The 22,497-nt window shown below is 36.7% G+C and overlaps 2 protein-coding genes across 2 annotated transcripts; one reads left to right on the top strand and one right to left on the bottom strand.

Moving 5' to 3' along the window:
• The first annotated feature begins 446 nt into the window (after positions 1-446).
• LOC130047681 (uncharacterized) lies at positions 447-2,803 on the top strand. Its single transcript, XM_056143056.1, has 2 exons — positions 447-533; positions 791-2,803. The coding sequence occupies exon 2, from the start codon at positions 821-823 to the stop codon at positions 2,480-2,482; it is 1,662 nt and encodes a 553-aa protein (XP_055999031.1). The 5' UTR covers positions 447-533; positions 791-820; the 3' UTR covers positions 2,483-2,803.
• An 8,450-nt stretch (positions 2,804-11,253) lies between these two features.
• On the bottom strand, positions 11,254-14,031 carry LOC130047680 (galactoside alpha-(1,2)-fucosyltransferase 2-like). The gene is made up of 2 exons (XM_056143055.1): positions 13,818-14,031; positions 11,254-12,711 (listed from the first exon to the last, which is right to left on the bottom strand). Exons 1-2 carry the CDS (start codon positions 13,837-13,839, stop codon positions 11,546-11,548), a joined length of 1,188 nt encoding a protein of 395 aa, XP_055999030.1. The 5' UTR covers positions 13,840-14,031; the 3' UTR covers positions 11,254-11,545.
• Between the last annotated feature and the right edge of the window lie 8,466 nt (positions 14,032-22,497).

Raw genomic sequence — 22,497 nt, 5'->3', positions numbered from 1 at the left:
CACAAATGTAGTTAATGGCCCTTTACAGTGCCCTGTAATATAGAACTATAAGCCACAGGTCTTCAGATATGACGATGGAAACAGGGGTCCCGTGTCATGGTGGGCGTTGTCAAAATAAAGAACCCTCATTATTACGAGTCAAACGGGGACCCACTGAATGACACCCCCCCCCCCTTCCCCTCTCCTCCCCAGTGTCGTCAAGTTGACCTTGCAAATTTTTCTTTTGTACCTTAAACTCAATATTATTTGTGTGCACGGGGCGTAATTACAATAAGTATATATAATCAAAGAAAGCAGTTATTCATTGTATACATATTTGATTGCATTTTATTTTTTATGAAAGGAAATTCTATCTTCTGGCGGAAATGTTGACACAGCTACCCAACGTGATTCAGGTCAAAACAAGTTTTAAAACTATTTACTCAAGCGATAACACGTAGATAGTGTATACAGGCTGACACGCCGCACAAGTATTTAATTCTCAGGACTAGACGGAAGGTCGAAAGAACAGGGAGGCCATGTTGGATTTTAAGGTGAGACAGAATTATATATATGCATTCTGACATTGTAGTGTTAATAGTATCGATATTTCTGTGATTAATGAGATTGATCTGATCACTTAACCTGTGATCAACGGAATCGATCTACTCACTTCGTTACTAATTTCATAAAATGTCATTTGAAATATCAAATTTAATGACCACAGTGTTACATATCATGCTATAATTCTAGCTTCTCAATTGTTTTGACCTGTTAACGTCTCTAATTAAGATTCTTTTTTTATTGACAGTAAAGTTCTCGTGTGATCCCGCCATCAGAAATGCATCCCCAGCGCAGTGCTCAGGAAGTCCTACTGTGTGACCTCTGTGAAACTGTCCCCCTACAGAGTCATTGTGAACTTTGTAATATAAATCTCTGTGTTAACTGTGCAGTAAAGCATGTCTCAGACTCGTCTAAAAGACACAATGTCGTGCCGTTTTTACAGAGAAAGGTTACCCCTAACTACCCAAAATGTCCGAAACACCCCGAAAAACACTGCGAACTTCACTGCGAGGAATGTAACATTCCTGTCTGTTCTACCTGCGTCTCCTCAGGTAAACACAAAGGTCACGATATGTCAGATATTTTGGAAAAACTCAGCGCTAAAACAGAAAGTTTACAAAAAGATCTAAAAGAACTCGAGACAAGAATTTACCCGCGATATGAAGAAATGGCCTCCGATGTGCAAACTGAAAAAGCCGAGTTAGAAACGAAATACGGGAAACTGACCACAATTGCTTACCAACAAGGAGAAATCCTACACCAGGAGATTACCGCCATTGTCAACCGACGGAAATCCGCCATTGCGGAGATGAAAACTAAACATCTGGACGCGCTAAATAAAAATACAGATGAAATCACACAGAAAATGGCGGAACTCAAACAGATCATGTCCGACTTGAAATCAATCCTAAAATCAAATGACGTCTCCTTAACCTCTACTTACAAATCTAGGAATTCCCAATTTAGAACATTACCGCCTAAAGTCCGAGTTACATTACCGAGTTTGTCTCCTCAGAAAATAAACAAAGATCAGCTCAATGAAATGTTTGGTTCTCTGTCGCCATTCTCCATTAACACAGAACATGGCGACACAATGAAGTCAGCAGAAGCTGTATCGTCTCCTCCAGTCAAACCACTGCTTGATGAGCCGCGCGTCACCGCCACCATAGACACTGGGTATAACTATCTATACAGTGTTAGCTGTCTGAGTGAAGATCAAGTCTGGACATACGGGGATAACGACACCATGAAGCTGCTCAACCTCCAGAGTAAACTACTGACATCAATAAAAACCAAGTCAGGGAACGAACCAGACGACATAGCAGTGACACGGGACGGAGATCTTGTTTATACTGACTATTGGAATAACACCGTGAACTTAATTAAGAATAAAAAGAGACAGACCGTGATCACACTACAGGGGTGGAGACCTCGCAATGTCTGCTGTACCGCGGGTAACGATCTCCTGGTTACCATGATCAGTGATGATAGAAAACAATACAAAGTCGTGCGTTACTCCGGCTCCACAGAGAAACAAAGCATTCAGTTTGATGATCAGGGTCGTCCTCTCTATTCTTCTAATAGTTACTATAAATACCTCAGTGAGAACAAGAACCTGGATATCTGTGTGGCTGACTATGAAGCTAGTGCAGTAGTGGTGGTCAATCAGTCAGGAAAACTCCGATTTAGATACACTGGTCATCCCTCTAATACCTGGCAATCATTTAATCCACACGGCATCACTACAGACAGCCAGAGTCACATCCTGACAGCAGACTATAAGAATGACCGTATCCACATCCTAGATCAGGACGGACAGTTCCTCCGTTACATTCACTGTGATTTAGATTATCCATGGGGTTTATGTGTGGACATCAGAGACAACCTCTTTGTGGCTGAGTATCGCACTGCTAAAGTGAAGAAAATCCAATATCTATAAACAGTGTTAATTACACAGCTCTACAGTGTTAATTACATCTACCAACACAGTGTTAATTACATCTACCAACACAATGTTAATTACATGTCTAATCACAGAGTAAATTACAGCACCGTGTTAATTACATCTGCTTGTTAATTACAGCCCTGTGTTAATTACATCCCCTTGTTAATTACAGTCCTGTGTACATTACAGTCCTCTGTTTGTGATGTGTAACATGTACTTGTGTTTGTGAGTTTAACAGAACATTATTTTGTTTGTGAATTAATTCAATATGTGTTTGATTTTACAATGTATATATTAGATAAACATGATACAGAGTTCAGTCTTACATTATTACTGAGTACTTACTTAGATTTGTAGTACTGTAACAGAGAGTGACCCCAAACGTCCAGTCTTCATCACAGATCTTCAGATTCAAGGTCACAGTCTTCTGTTTACCATCAATAACATCACACCACTTATCTAAATCTCCACCGCCCTACAAAATAAACAAAGTGTAATCATATCAAACTGAATTGTCAAGGATAGTCTGCGATATGTAGATGTAATGAGAAGGAAAAGACGATATGATTGAACCGGGAATCAAATCCAAGGCCCTTCATTCCCACGATATGACAGGACCAGGGATTGGACCCGAGACCCCTGTATTACTAGTCAGGTGCTCTAACCACTGAACTATCCAGATTGATATCAATGGTTTGACTGGACGAGGAATCAAACCCGAGACCCCTGTATTACATATGTAATAGTCAGGTGCTCTAACCTCTGAGATATCCACACCGATATCCACAGTACAAAGGAAACTTTTCCCATTACGATTTGTCTGTTGTTATTAACTTTTCGCATTATGATCTTCTCTGGGAATTCAAGTTTGTTCAAATGAAGGATCAAAGGGGAAATAATCAAGAAAAGGCAAAAATACGGTGGGGTCACTTAAAAATCTTCTCAAGAACCACTGGGCCAGAAAAATTGTGATTGATGTAAAAGTTTCCTGATACATATTATAGATACAAGTTTGTTAAAACCATGGCCTGCCTGGGGTGGGGTAGGATCAAAGTTTTACATGGATATAGAGAGGAGAAATCTTCTTCACAAGACTAGAAGGTCATAATTAATCACATCAATATGCAAACATGCCCAGGTATAGCTGTAGAACTGTAGCTCTCCGAAAAAAATTATGTTGACAGACCGGAGAGCTACACATTTTTACGAGATCTCACTTACAAGTAAACATGGCTGTCGATAGGCGAAAATTTCGAACATATGACTTTCCGAGACTGATCAGAGCCATTTAAAACATTTTTAAGGTTTGTAAAGGGACGAGAGTAGTTGATAAATGTCTGAGGAATTTTTTTCATTTCATGCTTTTGGGTAGATTGTGTAAGAAGTTGGAGAAATAAACCTAGAACCGAGCGCAGCTTTTCGTGCGCAATAAATATACAGTTTTTACTATGAGTGGCACTTTAGCTCTCAGGTCTGTCAACATAATTTTTTTCGGAGAGCTACAGTTCTGCAGCGAGCCCAGGTAGTGCAGATTCAAGTTTGTTCAAGATGTTGTCCTCGGAGAGGGGGGGGGGGACAATAATGGACACAAGTTTTATACAGGGATATATAGGGAAACATTTTTGAAATTCTTCATCTCAACAACAGCAGGGTCATGTTAATATGTAAACACGTTCAGATAGTGCAGGTAATTCACTTAAACAAATCATTTTCAAGTGTAGCAGGTGTGCGGAGTTAAGTGTTTATACCCTTGCGACTGTATCCGGGGAGTGGGCATATTGTCCTGTCCTGTATGTCTGCCCCCTACTTTATTGCTAAATGTGTACTAACTTTTGAACTGTGGGTCATATGGCTCTCATATTTCATATATCGGTATTCTATACAACAAGACCTTCCTGATAGTTTTTAACCCTGTGACCTCAACTGTAATTAGAGTTTGACTTTTTAATAAGAATACCAAACTTAGGCAGTATCTCCTGAACTATTTAAAGTACAGCCTTTGGATTTTGTATATAGATTCCTTATGACAGAACCTTACATCTTAAGTACCTCAGTGTTACGACCCTAAGCGCCTCAGCGTTACGATCTTAAGCCCCTCACTGTTATGACCCTAAGCGCCTCAGTGTTACGGTCCTAAGCGCTTCAGTGTTATGACCCTAAGCGCCTCAGTGTTATAATCCGAAGCGCCTCAGTGTTACGGTCCTAAGCGCTTCAGTGTTACAATCCGAAGCGCCTCAGTGTTATAATCCGAAGCGCCTCAGTGTTACGACCCTAAGCGCCTCAGTGTTATAATCCGAAGCGCCTCAGTGTTACGACCCTAAGCGCCTCAGTGTTACAATCCGAAGCGCCTCAGTGTTACGGTCCTAAGTGACTCAGAGTTACAATCCTAAACGCTTCAGTGTTACGGCCCTAAGCGCTTCTGTGTTATGACCCTAAGCGCCTCAGTGTTACGACCCTAAGCACCTCAGTGTTACGGTCCTAAGCACGAGACTAAATTTGTGGCACTTCATCTGAAGTTAGAGACGTCTCTACAGGAGTGAAAAATTCTCGAATGGGGACGTACTACACCAACAACAAGAGGAAACAGATTTCACATTGCTGAAACCAGCTGCGTTTATTAAACGGTGCTGTTAGAATTAAACTTGTCCAAGTTCTCAATGTTGATTTTTATTTGATTTTATGCATTTGCATGTCGGACATTATAAAAAGGTATGAAAGCGATCAGATGCATGGAATAAAATAAAATTTAATACAGAGACCAGTCTACAAGAAATCCGATGGCCAGAAATGAATCTGCTAGAATTGTCCTTTTAACCTAGATAACCCGCGAAATGTCCGCAGACAGTGGAGACGTCCGACTAAGCCATTAATAACACTATATACCTGTTCACGATCGCGTACATGTATATATTGCTACCACGTGACAGAAAATCGATCTGCGAGAACCTCAAAACGTTACCCATATCGTATCAACAGAGAAATGTAGAACGAAAATTTAGAAAAAAAAATAAAGAAAAAAGGACATTTTAAAAGTGAGATTACTGTATTACCTTTCAATGTCCGTGCCTTAGAAATGTGAGGCATGGAGACAACTGGAGAATATTTTCTCGGGTAGAATCTTGGGTGGAATCCGGTAACTGTACATTGAAGACTGGGCGGATCAAGGCTTTAGTCCAGGGACACAAGGCGCGTTATCTTGACAGGCTAAAAGTAATGAGGTTTGCAGTTTTTATCAGAAAAGTTCATACAAGTACATGCCGGGTACATTGTGAAGCAGAGGGGTTTCTAATGGATTTGTAAAATAGACTTTTGCATGAATGAAGAAATATTCCAGTACATTCACCCAGAGTTCTAATAATTCACACCCATTATCAAATTAACGTACGTGTATAGTTGTCATTCGTAATATACATAATCTTTTAATACACTTCATACAATGTTGTGTACTAATTATCTATGGCTGATAATAAAGATCTGTACATGGTCCGATGTTTCGGCAAATTTTGTCCATTTGAAAAAGCATTTTTAACTCGTCGCATTTATGTACATCTGTAACGTATTTACATTAAATTCTGGGATCGTACACGGTCAATTCCAGGGTTTGGGGTATTCAACAATAACTAATTTAAACTAATTGGTATGATTTTAGTGGACTGCCAAAATATACAAATATGTCCTAACCATATCTAGGTAAATTATAATCAAACAGAGAATCACTATGTCAATCAGAGGCAAGCAACGATAAACTGGTAGTGCTAACTTAATAAAATGTAGAGCCCAGTCGCCCTCGGATTACCCCCATACACTGTAGGACGCCTTATTCAGGACGGACAATGAATATAGCGGCCTACACCAAAAACAAACTATGGCTAGCCTCTTTACTGGAGGTCAACCTCTTCGTGGCAGGCCAGACTTCTGATGGCCTTCCAAATTCACTCTCTAACTGTAAGAACAGGCGAGAAATTGTTTACCACGAACACTTTATTAGTACACATATTCTCGTTCTCTCTACTTGGCTGAGTCTTCTATCTGAATGACACAGACGACTGTTTATACAGAAATGAGATCACGTGATATAAACAGTGACTAATTGAAAACTCCGCATGGTCGTACCTCAAATATCCGGAATCATTACAATCTAACATACCTTACATAATTACAACTGTTTGAACCAGAAATCGGTGTTTACAAAGAATTCAACAGGTAATCACGTGACCATTTAAATAGGAACATTGGGTGTCATGTATTTCTTTCGTCAGTCTGGGACGTCCGAAACATAATTTTGCCAATTAAGTGCATGGTTCTATGAAATCAAGTACCGAGGAATCATATGAGATGACTTAGGTCACGTGATTCCATTCAACCAATCAGATCCCTCAGTACTATTTGATTTGAGAGAATTACAATCAAACTTCATCAATATTCGTTTAATTTAAAATTATAGTCGATAGTAACTCTTCGGCTATTTCCGTAATAGCAAATAATGCGCGATTCCGGCGAATAAATTATTGGATGCAATAATTGCGCTGATCCAGTTCGAATATTGAATGTTTCAATCTTACGACATCGAATGCTGATGTATACTGAAAAGGAAAAGGAAAAAGTTAAGATAACGAACAGTGATCAATCTCATAACTCCTACAAGCAATACAAAATAGATAGTTGGGCAAACACGGACCCCTGGACACACCAAAGGTGGGATCAGACAAACACGGACCCCTGGACACACCAGAGGTGGAATCTCGAAGAATACAAAACTGAGAGAAGGGCATGCAACCACGGACCCCTGGATATACCAGAAAAGCATCAGGTGCCTAGGAGATCGGGTAAACAGCCCTGTTGACCGGTCACACACGCCGTGAAACGTATTCTTTCTGTATAGTGTAGTGTACTGCACCAAGCTTAACAATTCGTAAAACAAAGCAGTTTGAAGGTGACCCACCACATCGAATTGTAAGAGATGGATGGTATTCCACATTAATTATGAAGGTAGTTCTGTTCCCTTTATGAATGTCAAGGTAATTAAGAAAGTATTGAAATTGAGCATCATCGCACTTTGAAACAATGGAAACATCAGTTTAAAGAAGATTAGAGACACAGTAGAATTTGTTTTCATCCCCATATTGTTTTCACCCATAGTGACGTCACCAGCTGGGTGTGATCATGCAATACTACAAAATGGCAGTCAAGGCTTTTCAGTGATAGTCTCGTGCAACCAGACGCTCTGCTTTTTTCGTAAATATCCAGAGATTTACGGAGACAGCCGAGTGTCTGGTTGAACGAGACTATTTCAGTGAGGGTTCTGAAGTATCGTGCCAACGGCGCCTCCGTGTTTAGTATCATTCCCGAAAAACACACACCTATTACATTTGGAATGAGAGTACCAAACCCCGGAAGCGTAACCCGGACGCAGTTTACCCTAAGATTGGGCAGAGGTATAAATGTCTAGGTGTTGTGCGATTGACTGAAATCAAGAGAGAAATTATTTGGAATTGAAAGAAATATTATTGTGGCGATGAAAATAGAGAAATGACCGGGGAAATTACTTTGGTAGGGGTATGTTTGAAATGCAGAGCGTAATTCACTGCAGATCGCTATGTGTTGTAAAATAGTACAAATATCACCTACTGTAAAATAGTACATTGATGGCCTACATGTAAAATAGTACAAAGATGACCTACATGTAAAATAGTACAAAGATGACCTACACGTATAAGAGCAACGGGCCCTATATATATAATATTTACCGTGGTTTTTTTTTTTTATTAGCGCTTGGAATGACCTTTGGCGGTCATTTGTGTAAAATTGATACATTTAATTAGTGAGAGGGCCATAGGTTAGTATGAGGTCTATGAGAAATGAATTGGTATTTCCCCCATTTGATGCACGGCGCTTATCAGTGAAACAGTCCTATATAACCTCAGGTACATGATTTACGTGGACGCGAATCACTCGGAACGTCTCGGTTGTGAACGAAGATCCTTAGTCACTACTAGCCTACCGTGACCGGCATTTTAGTAAGATTAGGTTTACGTTCCAGTGGTGGATCCAGAAAATTTTCAGGGTGTGTGTGTGTGTGGGGGGGTGCGACCCAAATATTTACCTTTGTTTAGAAAAGGTTTGAAGACCCCAAACTGGCCAAAAAAAACAAAACAAAAAAAAACAAAAAACACCCCAAAACAACCCAACAACCCCTCCCAAACCCCCCAAAAACAAACAAACAACCAAATACCCCCCCCCCCCGGCCAAATAAAGCACCAAAAAACCAGTTAGTTAAAATTATTCACCCGCTATTGCGTTCATGTAAGATGGTTTCTCCCCCCCCCCGGCGAACCTACCATGTAAACTATGTAAATTGTAACTCAAGCCTTGATTACTGATTGACTTTATTCACCAACATGTGACATGGATGAAGTGTGACATAATTTAATGCCTATTATCTGTCGATGTGTGAAAACATGTTACACTTCGTAAACGTCTGTGCCGATGTTTGAAGCTCACCTGATGTTGATGGGAAACAAAAGAAGATTGATCTAGATTGATATCATACAGGATACCCAGAGCAAAAACTGAAATCCAGCCTCACCTTAAAACGAAAGATGTAGGCAGTACAATGCTAGAACTGTTACCATATTACTAAAATCCTTGGAGATTGGTCATGGCCCCATGCCACTAGTACATCAACATGTTATACCACTAGTACATAAACATGTTATACCACTAGTACATAAACATGTTATACATTATAACAGGAAGTAGGCCTACATTAGTACATAAACATGTTATACCACTAGTACATAAACATGTTATACCACTAGTACATAAACATGTTATACATTATAACAGGAAGTAGGCCTACATTAGTACATAAACATGTTATACCACTAGTACATAAACATGTTATACCACTAGTACATAAACATGTTATACTATTTTCCCCATAATGTTCACTTCAAGGCAAAATAAAAGAAAAAAACCCTCAAACTACAAACGAAAATAAGTCTGTGTATGGCAGTATACAGACATCACGCCTATTCATTATAACAGGAAGTAGGCCTAACACTAGTACACCCAACCTTCAGAGTCTCCAACTCCAAATGACCCCCTAGCGCAAACATCCGGGCATCAAGGGACCCCATTGGAATACCGTAAGCTCTCAAGTTTTCATGGGTTATCCTTGGTATTTATGTCTGTCTGTCTGTATGTATGTACGTATGTTTGTATGTATGTATGTATGTACAGTATGTTTGTATGTATGTATATATGTATGTATGTTTGTATTTATGTATATACATGTATGTATTTATGTATGTATGTATATGTGTGTGTGTGTATGTGTGTGTGTATGTAATGTAATGTATGTATGTATGTATTTATGTATGTATGTATGTATGTAATGTATGTATGTATGTATGTAATGTATGTATGTATTTATGTATGTATGTATGTATGTATGTATTTATGTATGTATGTTTGTATGTATGTATGTATATACATGTATGTATTTATGTATGTATGTTTGTATGTATGTATGTACCGAATAAACGTTTATTTTTATTTATAACTGTGGAAGTGCGGCGCTGGCACCTTCAACTACCCATTCCTAATATCAGTAAATACATTTATGATAGCTATAATTCACTCACAAAATAACCGTCACACATTGAACGCCGATATCATTGAGAACTTCCATCGACATCAGAATGGAATATAGTCAATCCTTTGATTTACTGCTGCAAACTGAACAATTTCATTGAGAAATGTCTTTATTAAAAATCACAATATGACACATTACTTGAGTTTGATATATCCATGACCTTATTGTACTTGATTAACCAGAATTGACAGTATAATTAAATCTTTCCTAGTAATGTGAGAGAGAAAGAGAGAGATCGAGAGAGAGATCAATATTCTTATCGATGGACCAAAACCTGTTGCCCGTAAACAACAATGACAGTCATTGTCCTTATGATACAAATGACAATGGAACTATTGGTAACCCTAATTGATGTGTTGTCGGACGAGCCGCTGAAAGCTTTAATACTAATCTCATCACAATACCGGCTCCATTATGAAAATGTCAAAAAACTATAAATATTTGGGATAAACATATGTCTAGGATATTCATGTACTTAATATTTTCTCATGATAGCCCGGTGGCCCACGAGGACGCACGCATTCACAAACAAGTTCACACTCATGTTTACAATTCATTAGAAAACTCTGTAAGTACTTATATGTACGGTCAAGACGTAGTAATATTCTTTTGCAATAAGACAACATAATGTATATATTTTCACTATTTGAGGATCGATTAATTAATATTCTGTGCATATATTCTTTTTAAAAATATTTTCTTAAAGCTGTATGGTCCGAATTACAATATTTTTTTTTCCATCTCGTAAAAACGCTATTAAATCATCGCACGTATGTAGTTATGAGGCTGTACGACCTACCATAAATTATTTCACCTGTTTTAACCCAAATAATTTGATTTTAAATCGATGTTTACAAATAACCGCGTCACTCTGCCATTTCAAGTGACAGTCACGTGACCAGTTCAAACTTTCAGATCATCGGTGGTCTTATCTGTGTAAAGCTGTGTATTTTGTTATAACAGTACCGTACCATAAGTTTAATAGAAATAAAAATATCAAATACCTCTTAGTAATTCGTTGTTTTAAGCTCTATCAGCCTTTAAACTAGACAGTTGCGTATGAGTTAATACATCATTTTGGGATTCCCCTGACGCGCGTGGGTCTATTTATAGACGTCTATTCTGGGATGATTTATATATGTAGCCACTTTATTTACTTTCTAAATAATATTCGCACTGTTTTCTTTTACATGCAGATGTTTTCAAGCATGTAATTAAGGAAAAGTTAATAACTTTATAAAGTAATGAATCTGCTTTAAATTAATTATGTACAAAAATAATACATGAACATCGGGTCATACAGCTTTAAAAACTAGTTGAAGGAAGAGTAATGTATAAATATATATAATTTTGTTGACCCGATATACGTCAGAATATCGTGCATTGTATGAATGCCTTTACTACATTCCAATCCAATGAGGCATGAAAAAATCCGAGTAATCCGAACTAAACGTCCCTCGCAACCTTCCCTTCTCCTTTGCAGGCCATTTATAATAAATTACTTTTCCATTGTTTAACCAACCAGCCCACCATCCAAAAGTACCGACTGTTTGAATCATGTGGTCAGAAGAGGCTAAAAGAGCCAAGTCCACATCACGTGCGTTTCCAACGCTGTACTCAACTCTCACGTTCTTTGGTATATGTTTTTGAGACCAAGTTAAATCCAAGGAACATACTATAAAAATAGTGTTTGTGTAATTTTTGAAAAAACCCACTGCACGAGAAATATATTCAGGGGTGGTTACGTCATAACCCAGAGGATCCGTCAACATGTCCCCTCTCCGAATATGAATTCCAACAAATGTGACGTCAGACCGTGACGTAAAATTGAATTTTTTTAACGTCCTATCCTGTATCTGGGTTTCTTTGTCACGAATGTGTTTCCTAAACGTCATTTGTTTTCGCAGACTTTGATAAGAATCATTGAAATATTTCCACGATTGTAGACCCCATCCGATCCACATGTTGGAGTTGACGGTGAAATTCTCCAGTTGCGGATCATATCGACTGCACCATCTCTCATATCGCGTCGGTACGTGCTCACATTCCTTCCGGTCAGACGAAAGCAGAAGATGACTGTCATTTTTTAGCTCAAACACGGAGTCTACCGAACCTTTCCGCCGAATAACTGAGATCATGTTCTTCTTGGCGGCTACGCCATATCCAGAGGCAAACTCAAACAAGTGGTTGCCTAGCCTACCCATAATGCCTGTGCATAGAAAGAATCTAGGTTTCTTCTCAAGAGAAGTCACAGATAAAGTTTTCAATTCAATCTTTTTGATCGTGGAATTCTTCACTAGTGTACTTGAGACTGTGTGTAAATTCGGTTTGATACTAGTTTTTATAAGATGTTCAACTTTTGTGTATGATGCCTGGTGGGTGGATACGGTCGTCATTAACTCCCTTGACGTCATGTTAGTTAAATTTATATCATGTGAGATAGAATCGTTCATTGCAAAACGAGCCCATACCGTCAGAAGCTTGGTCTGCCATTTGTACTTCCGGGTAATTAGGAGATGCTGGAGTACGCCCACAATGACCAGTATGTAGACAAAAAACAGCAAACCTGTGGTGATTAAATTAGTGAATAAAGATTGTAACATTATAAAAACAGCGCTCATTATATATAAAATTGCAACGTTATAAAAACGGAGATTTCAGCGTTATAAAAACAGAGATTTCAGCGTTATAAAACAATTTCCAGCGTTATAAAAATCAATCGGCAATCTTCGGATGTTTCCGTTACCCTTCGGTGTGCGAAGAACGAGGCACACGAGAAGTTCCGAGATTTACTAGCGTTATAAAAACAGAGAGTACAGCATTATAAACAAAGATATTTCAGCGTTATGAAAACCGAGATTACAGCCACATGCACTTGAGCTTTCAAATATCTATAATAAAAAAATGACTTCCTGTAAATAACATATTTTGTTTACAGAAAGACGTTTTTTATTATATATATTTAAAACACCGAGTGTCTATGCTTATGTACAGCGTCATAAAAACTGATTTCAGAGTGATAAAAAGTTGTCTTTATTCGTAATAACAAGTGTTGTTTTACATTCTGTTAGCAATACTGATCACGTGATTATCCCGGGTAAAATATCAACATTTACAGCTAGTTTACAGTATGGCTCGCTATAAAAGCAGAAAATCAGGTGTCATGTATAAGGAATTGGAACAGAATGGTAGAAGTGTATTTACTATCATCATTGTGTATTCAATGGAAAATGAAAATAACGAAAAATTACATTCTTAGTAAATCCTTTAAAAACTCTAATTTCTAATTTTGTCTCATGAATGATGATCCCACCAAAATATAAATTACAAGAATCTATGGTTTAGATTTAAACTTTGCATTTCATGATCAACATTTCATAGTTAATAAGATCATTGTTTTGAAAGATCTGCTAAAGAATCCAGCTTTCAAAGTAAAATATTCTTTCATTTGCTCCTGAAAATAACTGAAACTCAAAGAGATCCTCATGCGCTTCATTTTGAAATTCATAAACAGTTCTAAATACCATGATTATTTCCCTTCTTCATCATACTTGCTAGGATCTTCTTTGACACTTAGTAACATATTAGATAAAGAAAAGAAAAAAAAAGTGAATAAAATATTAAACACGAAATTAGTAATTCATTAGCATGCTTTATGATAAACTGACTTACCATTAATATATTTTCTGTACATGATTGTCAATTTCACAGTTCACTTTGAAATAAAATAAGTATATTGATTCCAAACGCCATCTGTACATTGAAGAGAGACAAACAATGATAGATACTCATCACACGGATCGAGATACAACACCACGCAGGGACTGCTGGAAGATTTTACACGGAATGAATTTTATGATGAATTTTTAAAAATTAAATGCTGTAGCTTAAGATCGATCTCGCTGTTTACAGAACAAAGTGAAGTCATAATGACAATAATGACCATAGCGCCAAAAAAAAAAAAACAACAAAAAAAACAACAACAAAAAAAAAAACAAAAAAAAAAAAAAAAAACCCAACAACAAACAAACAAAAAAATACAAAAACCTGTCATATAGGTTGCACATTTCTCAATTTAAATCTTTTTATATATATAAATGGTGTGTGTGTGTGTGTGTGACTGCTGTGATGCTTTAATTGTTCTAAAACAAGTTTTGACACTATATAAAACGGTATAAAAGAGAGAAAATAGATCAAACAAGAGGCCCACAGGCCTTATCGCTCACTATTAGTTAGAAGTATCACTTGTGCCAAGAGCTATAAAATCCTGTTCTGCATATAAATTCAAATATTTAGCAACAGCATAAAACAAGATGTGTTTTTAAAACTGAAATGCAATCGAAAGTGCCTATACTGATGAAAGGCTTTATATAATAAAAATGTAACATTAACACGATATGACTAATTTAGTTGAGTGATTGAATATTGTTTAACGTTCCTCTCGAGAATATTTCACTCATATGGAGACGTCACCACTGCCGGTGAAGGGCTGCAAAGGTTAGGCCTATGATCGGCGCTTACAGTCTTTGAGCAGGGAGGGATCTTTATCGTGCCACATCTGCTGAGACACGGGGCCTCGGTTTTTGCGGTCTCATCCGAAGGACTGCCCCATTAAGTCGCCTCTTACGACAAGCAAGGGGTACTGAGGACCTATTCTAACATGCATCCCCACGCGACTAATTTGGACCTGTCATAGAGTCTAACACTAAGGTTGCAAAATTCAGATTTGGTGCATCCTTTCATGCTATACCGTAACATAAAGAAGTGAAGACAATAATCACTATAATGATTTTGGCCCACCCTCAACCAAAAACCGTTACCCCCCAAGGAACATGAAATTTACAATTTTGGTAAAGGTCGTCCTACTCCTAAACATCTATTTAGGTTCAATTTAGTTTCAATAGCATTAAAGAAGATATTATTTAAATGTTTTACACCTATACACTATATGATGATAAACTCTGGCACTACTCTGGGGTCAGAACCTCTACCCCAGGGATCATAAAACAACATTTGTAGAGGTTCTTACTCTACATCAATACGCATTTAGTTTCTCTTATACATGTACATTTGAGATTTCAAAGATTTTAGAAAATTCCTCAATTTTTAGCAGTTTTTGTCCCACCCCTAAGATTTTGCCCCACCCCTAAGTTTTTGTCCCACCCCCTAAGACCCCAAGGATACAGGATTCATGAAATTTGAAATTTATGCCCCCCCCCCTTGTCCAAAGAATGCTTCATACCAAATTTGAAAGGAATGGAATGGGACCTATCAATAAGAAGTTAAAAATGTTCTAATGTTCCCACATTTAATAACTGTCCATTTTGGATCATGAAATTTACAATTTTGGTAGTGGCGAATTTGCGCTATGTCAGGAAGCTTTCATGTAAATGTAAACTTTTCTGGCCCAGAGATTCTTGAGATTTTCTCTCTATATATATATTCAAATGTAAAACTTTGATTCCGTATTATGGACCCACCCTACCCCCCAGAGAGCCATGATTTTAACAAACTTGAATCAGGAAGCTTTCATGTATTCACCTCTTCTGCCCCAGAGGTTCTTGAGAAGATTTGTAAATGAGCCCACCCTAATTTTGCATTTTTGTGATTATCCTCCCTTAAAATGGGAGCATGGCAATTCATTTGATTAAACTTAAAAGTCCCTCACCCAAGGATGATTTTTACCAAGTTTGGTTGAAATTGGTTCAGTGGTTCTGGGGAAGAAGTCGAAAAGGTAAAAGGTTTATAGACGGACAGACGATGGACAACAGGTGATCAGAAAAGTTCACTTGAGCTTTCAGCTCAGGTGAGCTAAAACTATAGACTTGAACAAGTGCACTGTTTAATCATTACAATGGTACCCCCCCCTTTATTTTTGAGTTTTAGTAATTGACACTGCACTGTCAGTCGCGAGTTTTAAGTGTTATTCCCCCAGTGTATATCTCATTTTCATTTTTTTTCTTTCTGTTTCTGAAAAGGATTAATAAACGTTGTCTGTGTGCTGCACCAGTCTACATGTGTGTTCTGTAGTGTGTGTTTGTGGATATGCGTATTTGTTGTATACTTACGGACAGTTTTATGGAAGCCCGTGGTTTTGTCACACGCTTTATATGCAGCCATTTAAAAATAGACTCTCCTCACAATACACATGGCCCTACTTAATTTCATACGTTTGTTGATAGAGTGCATGTACAGCTTGATGATAAAAATATCAATTTAAGTAAGCAAATTCTACGATTAATTTTATAAAGAATGATTTGCTTAAATTACAGAGTAGCTATAAAAGTGATGACCTCCATTTTTGTTCTCAAAACCTCTCAATGGCATAGAAATGCACATTAAAGACTAATAAAAAACATTCAATTTTTTTTTTTTTTTTTTTTTTTTTTTTACAAAATCAAGAGAAACCCGATAAAACTACTTTAGATAACCGCTGTTTGTGTGAAGACATATACAAGGAAGAATTATTGTCTTGCAAAGCAATACTTATTTGATCACCAAAATTAAATATGCATGTGTCAGGTATGAGGTTAAAAAGTTTGAAATAATTAAGTACTGGTGTTATTACTGAAACATATAATATAGATCTAGAGCAAATTTCAATGAATTCAATATTTGGGTGACAAAATGACAGCTAATTATACCCCTTCACGCCTCAATCCTCGTGTACAATATGTCGTTAACAATGTACCAGTTCATCACATCATTAGGAATTGTGAGCCGTAATTCACCGCGACGCCCGTCTTCAATCTGATATCCGACGAAATCATATGGTTCATCTATCTGTATACACAGTCTAGAAGATACTTAGTCAGTCATGTCATTGTTTATAACCTCTGGTTTGACTTTTAATAACCTCCAAGTAATAAAGTTGTTTTATGATGGGCCTCTCCTTTTACATAAAACATCAGATAAGCATATGTTACTATCGATAATGTTAAATACATGTATATTCTCTTCTCGTTGATAAACTACAGTCCTATTCCCAGATCTTTTGATTCGTCAACATTTTTGAATAATAGTTAAAAAATAATAATAAAACACCATCAGGTTGAAGTGTGCATAGGCAGTAACAGTCTGTAAAGCGTATCCTTTCTGTTGAATTTTCAAATAAAAAGATATCTCGAAATATTAAACGCTATTAGTATTCACTTTCTTAGAACAGACGCCGTAGTTTGGGACGAATATGGGTATTGCAAGTACATGAAATGTATACTAGTATTGTTAGTAATTATAAGCTTGTGTTATACGTGTATGGGTATTGTAAGTATTGTTAGTAATTGTAAGGCTGTGTTATACGTGTATGGGTATTGTAAGTCTGTGTTATACGTGTATGGGTATTGTAAGCCTGTGTTATACGTGTATGGGTATTGTAAGCCTGTGTTATACGTGTAGGGGTATTGTAAGTATTGTTAGTATTTGTAAGTCTGTGTTATACGTGTATGGGTATTGTAAGTCTGTGTTATACGTGTATGGGTATTGTAAGCCTGTGTTATACGTGTAGGGGTATTGTAAGCCTGTGTTATACGTGTATGGGTATTGTAAGCCTGTGTTATACGTGTATGGGTATTGTAAGCCTGTGTTATACGTGTAGGGGTATTGTAAGTATTGTTAGTATTTGTAAGTCTGTGTTATACGTGTATGGGTATTGTAAGCCTGTGTTATACGTGTATGGGTATTGTAAGTCTGTGTTATACGTGTATGGGTATTGTAAGCCTGTGTTATACGTGTATGGGTATTGTAAGCCTGTGTTATACGTGTAGGGGTATTGTAAGTATTGTTAGTATTTGTAAGTCTGTGTTATACGTGTATGGGTATTGTAAGTCTGTGTTATACGTGTATAGGTATTGTAAGCCTGTGTTATACGTGTAGGGGTATTGTAAGCCTGTGTTATACGTGTAGGGGTATTGTAAGTATTGTTAGTATTTGTAAGTCTGTGTTATACGTGTATGGGTATTGTAAGCCTGTGTTATACGTGTATGGGTATTGTAAGTCTGTGTTATACGTGTATGGGTATTGTAAGTATTGTTAGTAATTGTAAGCCTGTGTTATACGTGTATGGGTATTGTAAGTATTGTTAGTAATTGTAAGTCTGTGTTATACGTGTATGGGTATTGTAAGTATTGTTAGTAATTGTAAGTCTGTGTTATACGTGTATGGGTATTGTAAGCCTGTGTTATACGTGTATGGGTATTGTAAGTCTGTGTTATACGTGTATGGGTATTGTAAGTATTGTTAGTAATTGTAAGCCTGTGTTATACGTGTATGAGAATTGTAAGTATTGTTAGTAATTGTAAGTCTGTGTTATACGTGTATGGGTATTGTAAGCCTGTGTTATACGTGTATGAGAATTGTAAGTATTGTTAGTAATTGTAAGTCTGTGTTATACGTGTATAGGTATTGTAAGTATTGTTAGTAATTGTAAGCCTGTGTTATACGTGTATGGGTATTGTAAGTATTGTTAGTAATTGTTAGCCTGTGTTATACGTGTATGGGTATTGTAAGCCTGTGTTATACGTGTATGGGTATTGTAAGCCTGTGTTATACGTGTATGGGTATTGTAAGTCTGTGTTATACGTGTATGAGTATTGTAAGTATTGTTAGTAATTGTAAGTCTGTGTTATACGTGTATGAGTATTGTAAGTATTGTTAGTAATTGTAAGTCTGTGTTATACGTGTATGGGTATTGTAAGTATTGTTAGTAATTGTAAGCCTGTGTTATACGTGTATGGGTATTGTAAGTATTGTTAGTAATTGTAAGCCTGTGTTATACGTGTATGGGTATTGTAAGTATTGTTAGTAATTGTTAGCCTGTGTTATACGTGTATGGGTATTGTAAGTCTGTGTTATACGTGTACGGGTATTGTAAGTATTGTTAGTAATTGTAAGCCTGTGTTATACGTGTATAGGTATTGTAAGTATTGTTAGTAATTGTAAGTCTGTGTTATACGTGTACGGGTATTGTAAGTATTGTTAGTAATTGTAAGCCTGTGTTATACGTGTATGGGTATTGTAAGCCTGTGTTATACGTTTATGGGTATTGTAAGCCTGTGTTATACGTGTATGGGTATTGTAAGCATTGTTAGTAATTGTAAGTCTTTGTTACACGTGTATGGGTATTGTAAGTATTGTTAGTAATTGTAAGTCTGTGTTATACGTGTATGGGTATTCTAAACCTGTGTTATACGTGTATGGGTATTGTAAGTATTGTTAGTAATTGTAAGTCTGTGTTATACGTGTATGGGTATTGTAAGCCTGTGTTATACGTGTATGGGTATTGTAAGCCTGTGTTATACGTGTATGGGTATTGTAAGTCTGTGTTATACGTGTATGGGTATTGTAAGTATTGTTAGTAATTGTAAGCCTGTGTTATACGTGTATGGGTATTGTAAATATTGTTAGTAATTGTAAGCCTGTGTTATACGTGTATGGGTAGTGTAAGTATTGTTAGTAATTGTAAGTCTGTGTTATACGTGTATGAGTATTGTAAGTATTGTTAGTAATTGTAAGCCTGTGTTATACGTGTATGGGTATTGTAAGCCTGTGTTATACGTGTATGGGTATTGTAAGCCTGTGTTATACGTGTATGGGTATTGTAAGCCTGTGTTATACGTGTATGGGTATTGTAAGTCTGTGTTATACGTGTATGGGTATTGTAAGCCTGTGTTATATGTGTATGGGTATTGTAAGCCTGTGTTATACGTGTATGGGTATTGTAAATATTGTTAGTAATTGTAAGCCTGTGTTATACGTGTATGGGTAGTGTAAGTATTGTTAGTAATTGTAAGTCTGTGTTATACGTGTATGGGTAGTGTAAGTATTGTTAGTAATTGTAAGTCTGTGTTATACGTGTATGGGTAGTGTAAGTATTGTTAGTAATTGTAAGTCTGTGTTATACGTGTATGAGTATTGTAAGTATTGTTAGTAATTGTAAGCCTGTGTTATACGTGTATGGGTATTGTAAGCCTGTGTTGTACGTGTATGGGTATTTTTAGTATTGTTAGTAATTGTAAATCTGTGTTATACGTGTATGGGTATTGTAAGTATTGTTAGTAACTGTAAGCCTGTGTTATACGTGTATGGGTATTGTAAGTAATTGTAAGTCTGTGTTATACGTGTATGGGTATTGTAAGTATTGTTAATAATTGTAAGTCTGTGTTATACGTGTATGGGTATTGTAAGCCTGTGTTGTACGTGTATGGGTATTGTAAGCCTGTGTTGTACGTGTATGGGTATTTTAAGTATTGTTAGTAATTGTAAGCCTGTGTTATACGTGTATGGGTATTTTAAGTATTGTTAGTAATTGTAAGACTGTGTTATACGTGTATGGGTATTGTAAGTATTGTTAGTAACTGTAAGTCTGTGTTATACGTGTATGGGTATTGTAAGTATTATTGTTAGTAATTGTAAGTCTGTGTTATACGTGTATGGGTATTGTAAGCCTGTGTTATACGTGTATGGGTATTGTAAGTCTGTGTTATACGTGTATGGGTATTGTAAGTTTTGTTAGTAATTGTAAGCCTGTGTTATACGTGTATGGGTATTGTAAATATTGTTAGTAATTGTAAGCCTGTGTTATACGTGTATGGGTATTGTAGTATTGTTAGTAATTGTAAGCCTGTGTTATACGTGTATGGGTATTGTAAGTATTGTTAGTAATTGTAAGTCTGTGTTATACGTGTATGGGTATTGTAAGCCTGTGTTATACGTGTATGGGTATTGTAAGCCTGTGTTATACGTGTATGGGTATTGTAAGCCTGTGTTATACGTGTATGGGTATTGTAAGCCTGTGTTATACGTGTATGGGTATTGTAAGTATTGTTAGTAATTGTAAGTCTGTGTTATACGTGTATGGGTATTGTAAGCCTGTGTTATACGTGTATGGGTATTATAAGCCTTTGTTATACGTGTATGGTAGGAGACTGTGTACATGTATTATCCATCGCTCACTCCAATCCAACAGGTTTTTTTTCTGAAGGGAAAATAAAAAAGTTGCCGATGTTCGTAAAAACTCTAATCGTACATGTAACTAGTAATTGGTACAGTACAAGTTTTACATGTAACTAGTTGATAATAAGTTACATGGTTCAAGTCATCAATGAAGTAAATCACTGCTGTCCAGCATATAAAAGTGTGATCTGTATACACAGCGTCGTTCATTGTTGTCTAGTAGATGAAGCCGTGGTCTATATAATCCGTGTCCATTGTTACCCGCTATATAGGGCGCGTGCTCTATTATCCACCGCCGTATAGTGGGATTCTTGTCATTATTCAAACAAATGAGTGGAAATCCATGTATATGCGCCATATGTGTGTGTAATTTCATCAGTTCTGAAACAAGTTCATTATGAAACCACTTTGCTATTTCTTACAATTAAAGCTAGAATGAGGTCCGGGGAATATGAACTATATGGGGCTATAATTTCAGTAGAATAAACGGTATAGTATAAATATAAATTTCTTTCCTTAATAAAAATATCTAAAATACTGACGTCTCGATTAGAACAAATCCACAATTAATTTTTTTTCAAATAACGGAGTATAAAGCATACTATTTTGAACTCTCTACCCCTTCTAAGGCCATTTCAAGCTTATCCCTATCCTTTTCTTTAGGAATACATGAAAACATAATTTTCTGTTTCTGATATGATCCGATTTTCCTTCTTTATTGTATGTCAAGATTTATAGTGTTATCATAAGAAAACATCCAAGAAATCCAAGCAGAATTAGTAGGCCAAAAAATAGCAACCAATGTGCCAAAATTATCAGAGGAAATTCATTATACCTTATTGGATTTGCTAGTGTTCATTGCGAGTTTACTGGTTTTTCCAAGCTTTCCGACTTCGGATTTCTAATTTTTTAAAAACATTTTCCAGATTCAAGACATCGTGGTTTGCGATGAGAAGTGAATGCGATCGATCTCTTTGCACTTGATAGAGTCTTTATGTGAAAAGGCGTCTAGAATAGGTGCAAATCTAGATACATGGTGCTTTGTTAGAAATAATTGAAAAAACATAAATCTTTATGAATATCGGCATATCGGTGGGGAAGGTACAATTTATTGCCGTGTTGTCTTTATGATTCATATTTGCTAAACACACACTCAAATATGGCAATCAATGTTCGTGCTCAACATTAACTATATTTCACAACTCTTTTTATGCAAAACTGATTACGGTTTATCTATCAGCAGCTAGTTCGGTTAAGTTTCCATTACTGAATATTTTGCACATGGAGAGACGATTTGTTACGAGGACTTCAGAATGCATTGATAACTGTAATGTCACGCTTATATATAGTGTTGTGTCATGCTGCGGCCATTTTCCCTTTGATTTTAACCATACAGAATTCC

The sequence above is a fragment of the Ostrea edulis genome, chromosome 7, assembly GCF_947568905.1.
Source record: "Ostrea edulis chromosome 7, xbOstEdul1.1, whole genome shotgun sequence".
Lineage (NCBI taxonomy): Eukaryota > Metazoa > Mollusca > Bivalvia > Ostreida > Ostreidae > Ostrea > Ostrea edulis.
The sequence above is the reverse complement of the archived record's forward strand: the minus strand, read 5'-3'. Positions and strand labels throughout refer to the sequence as shown.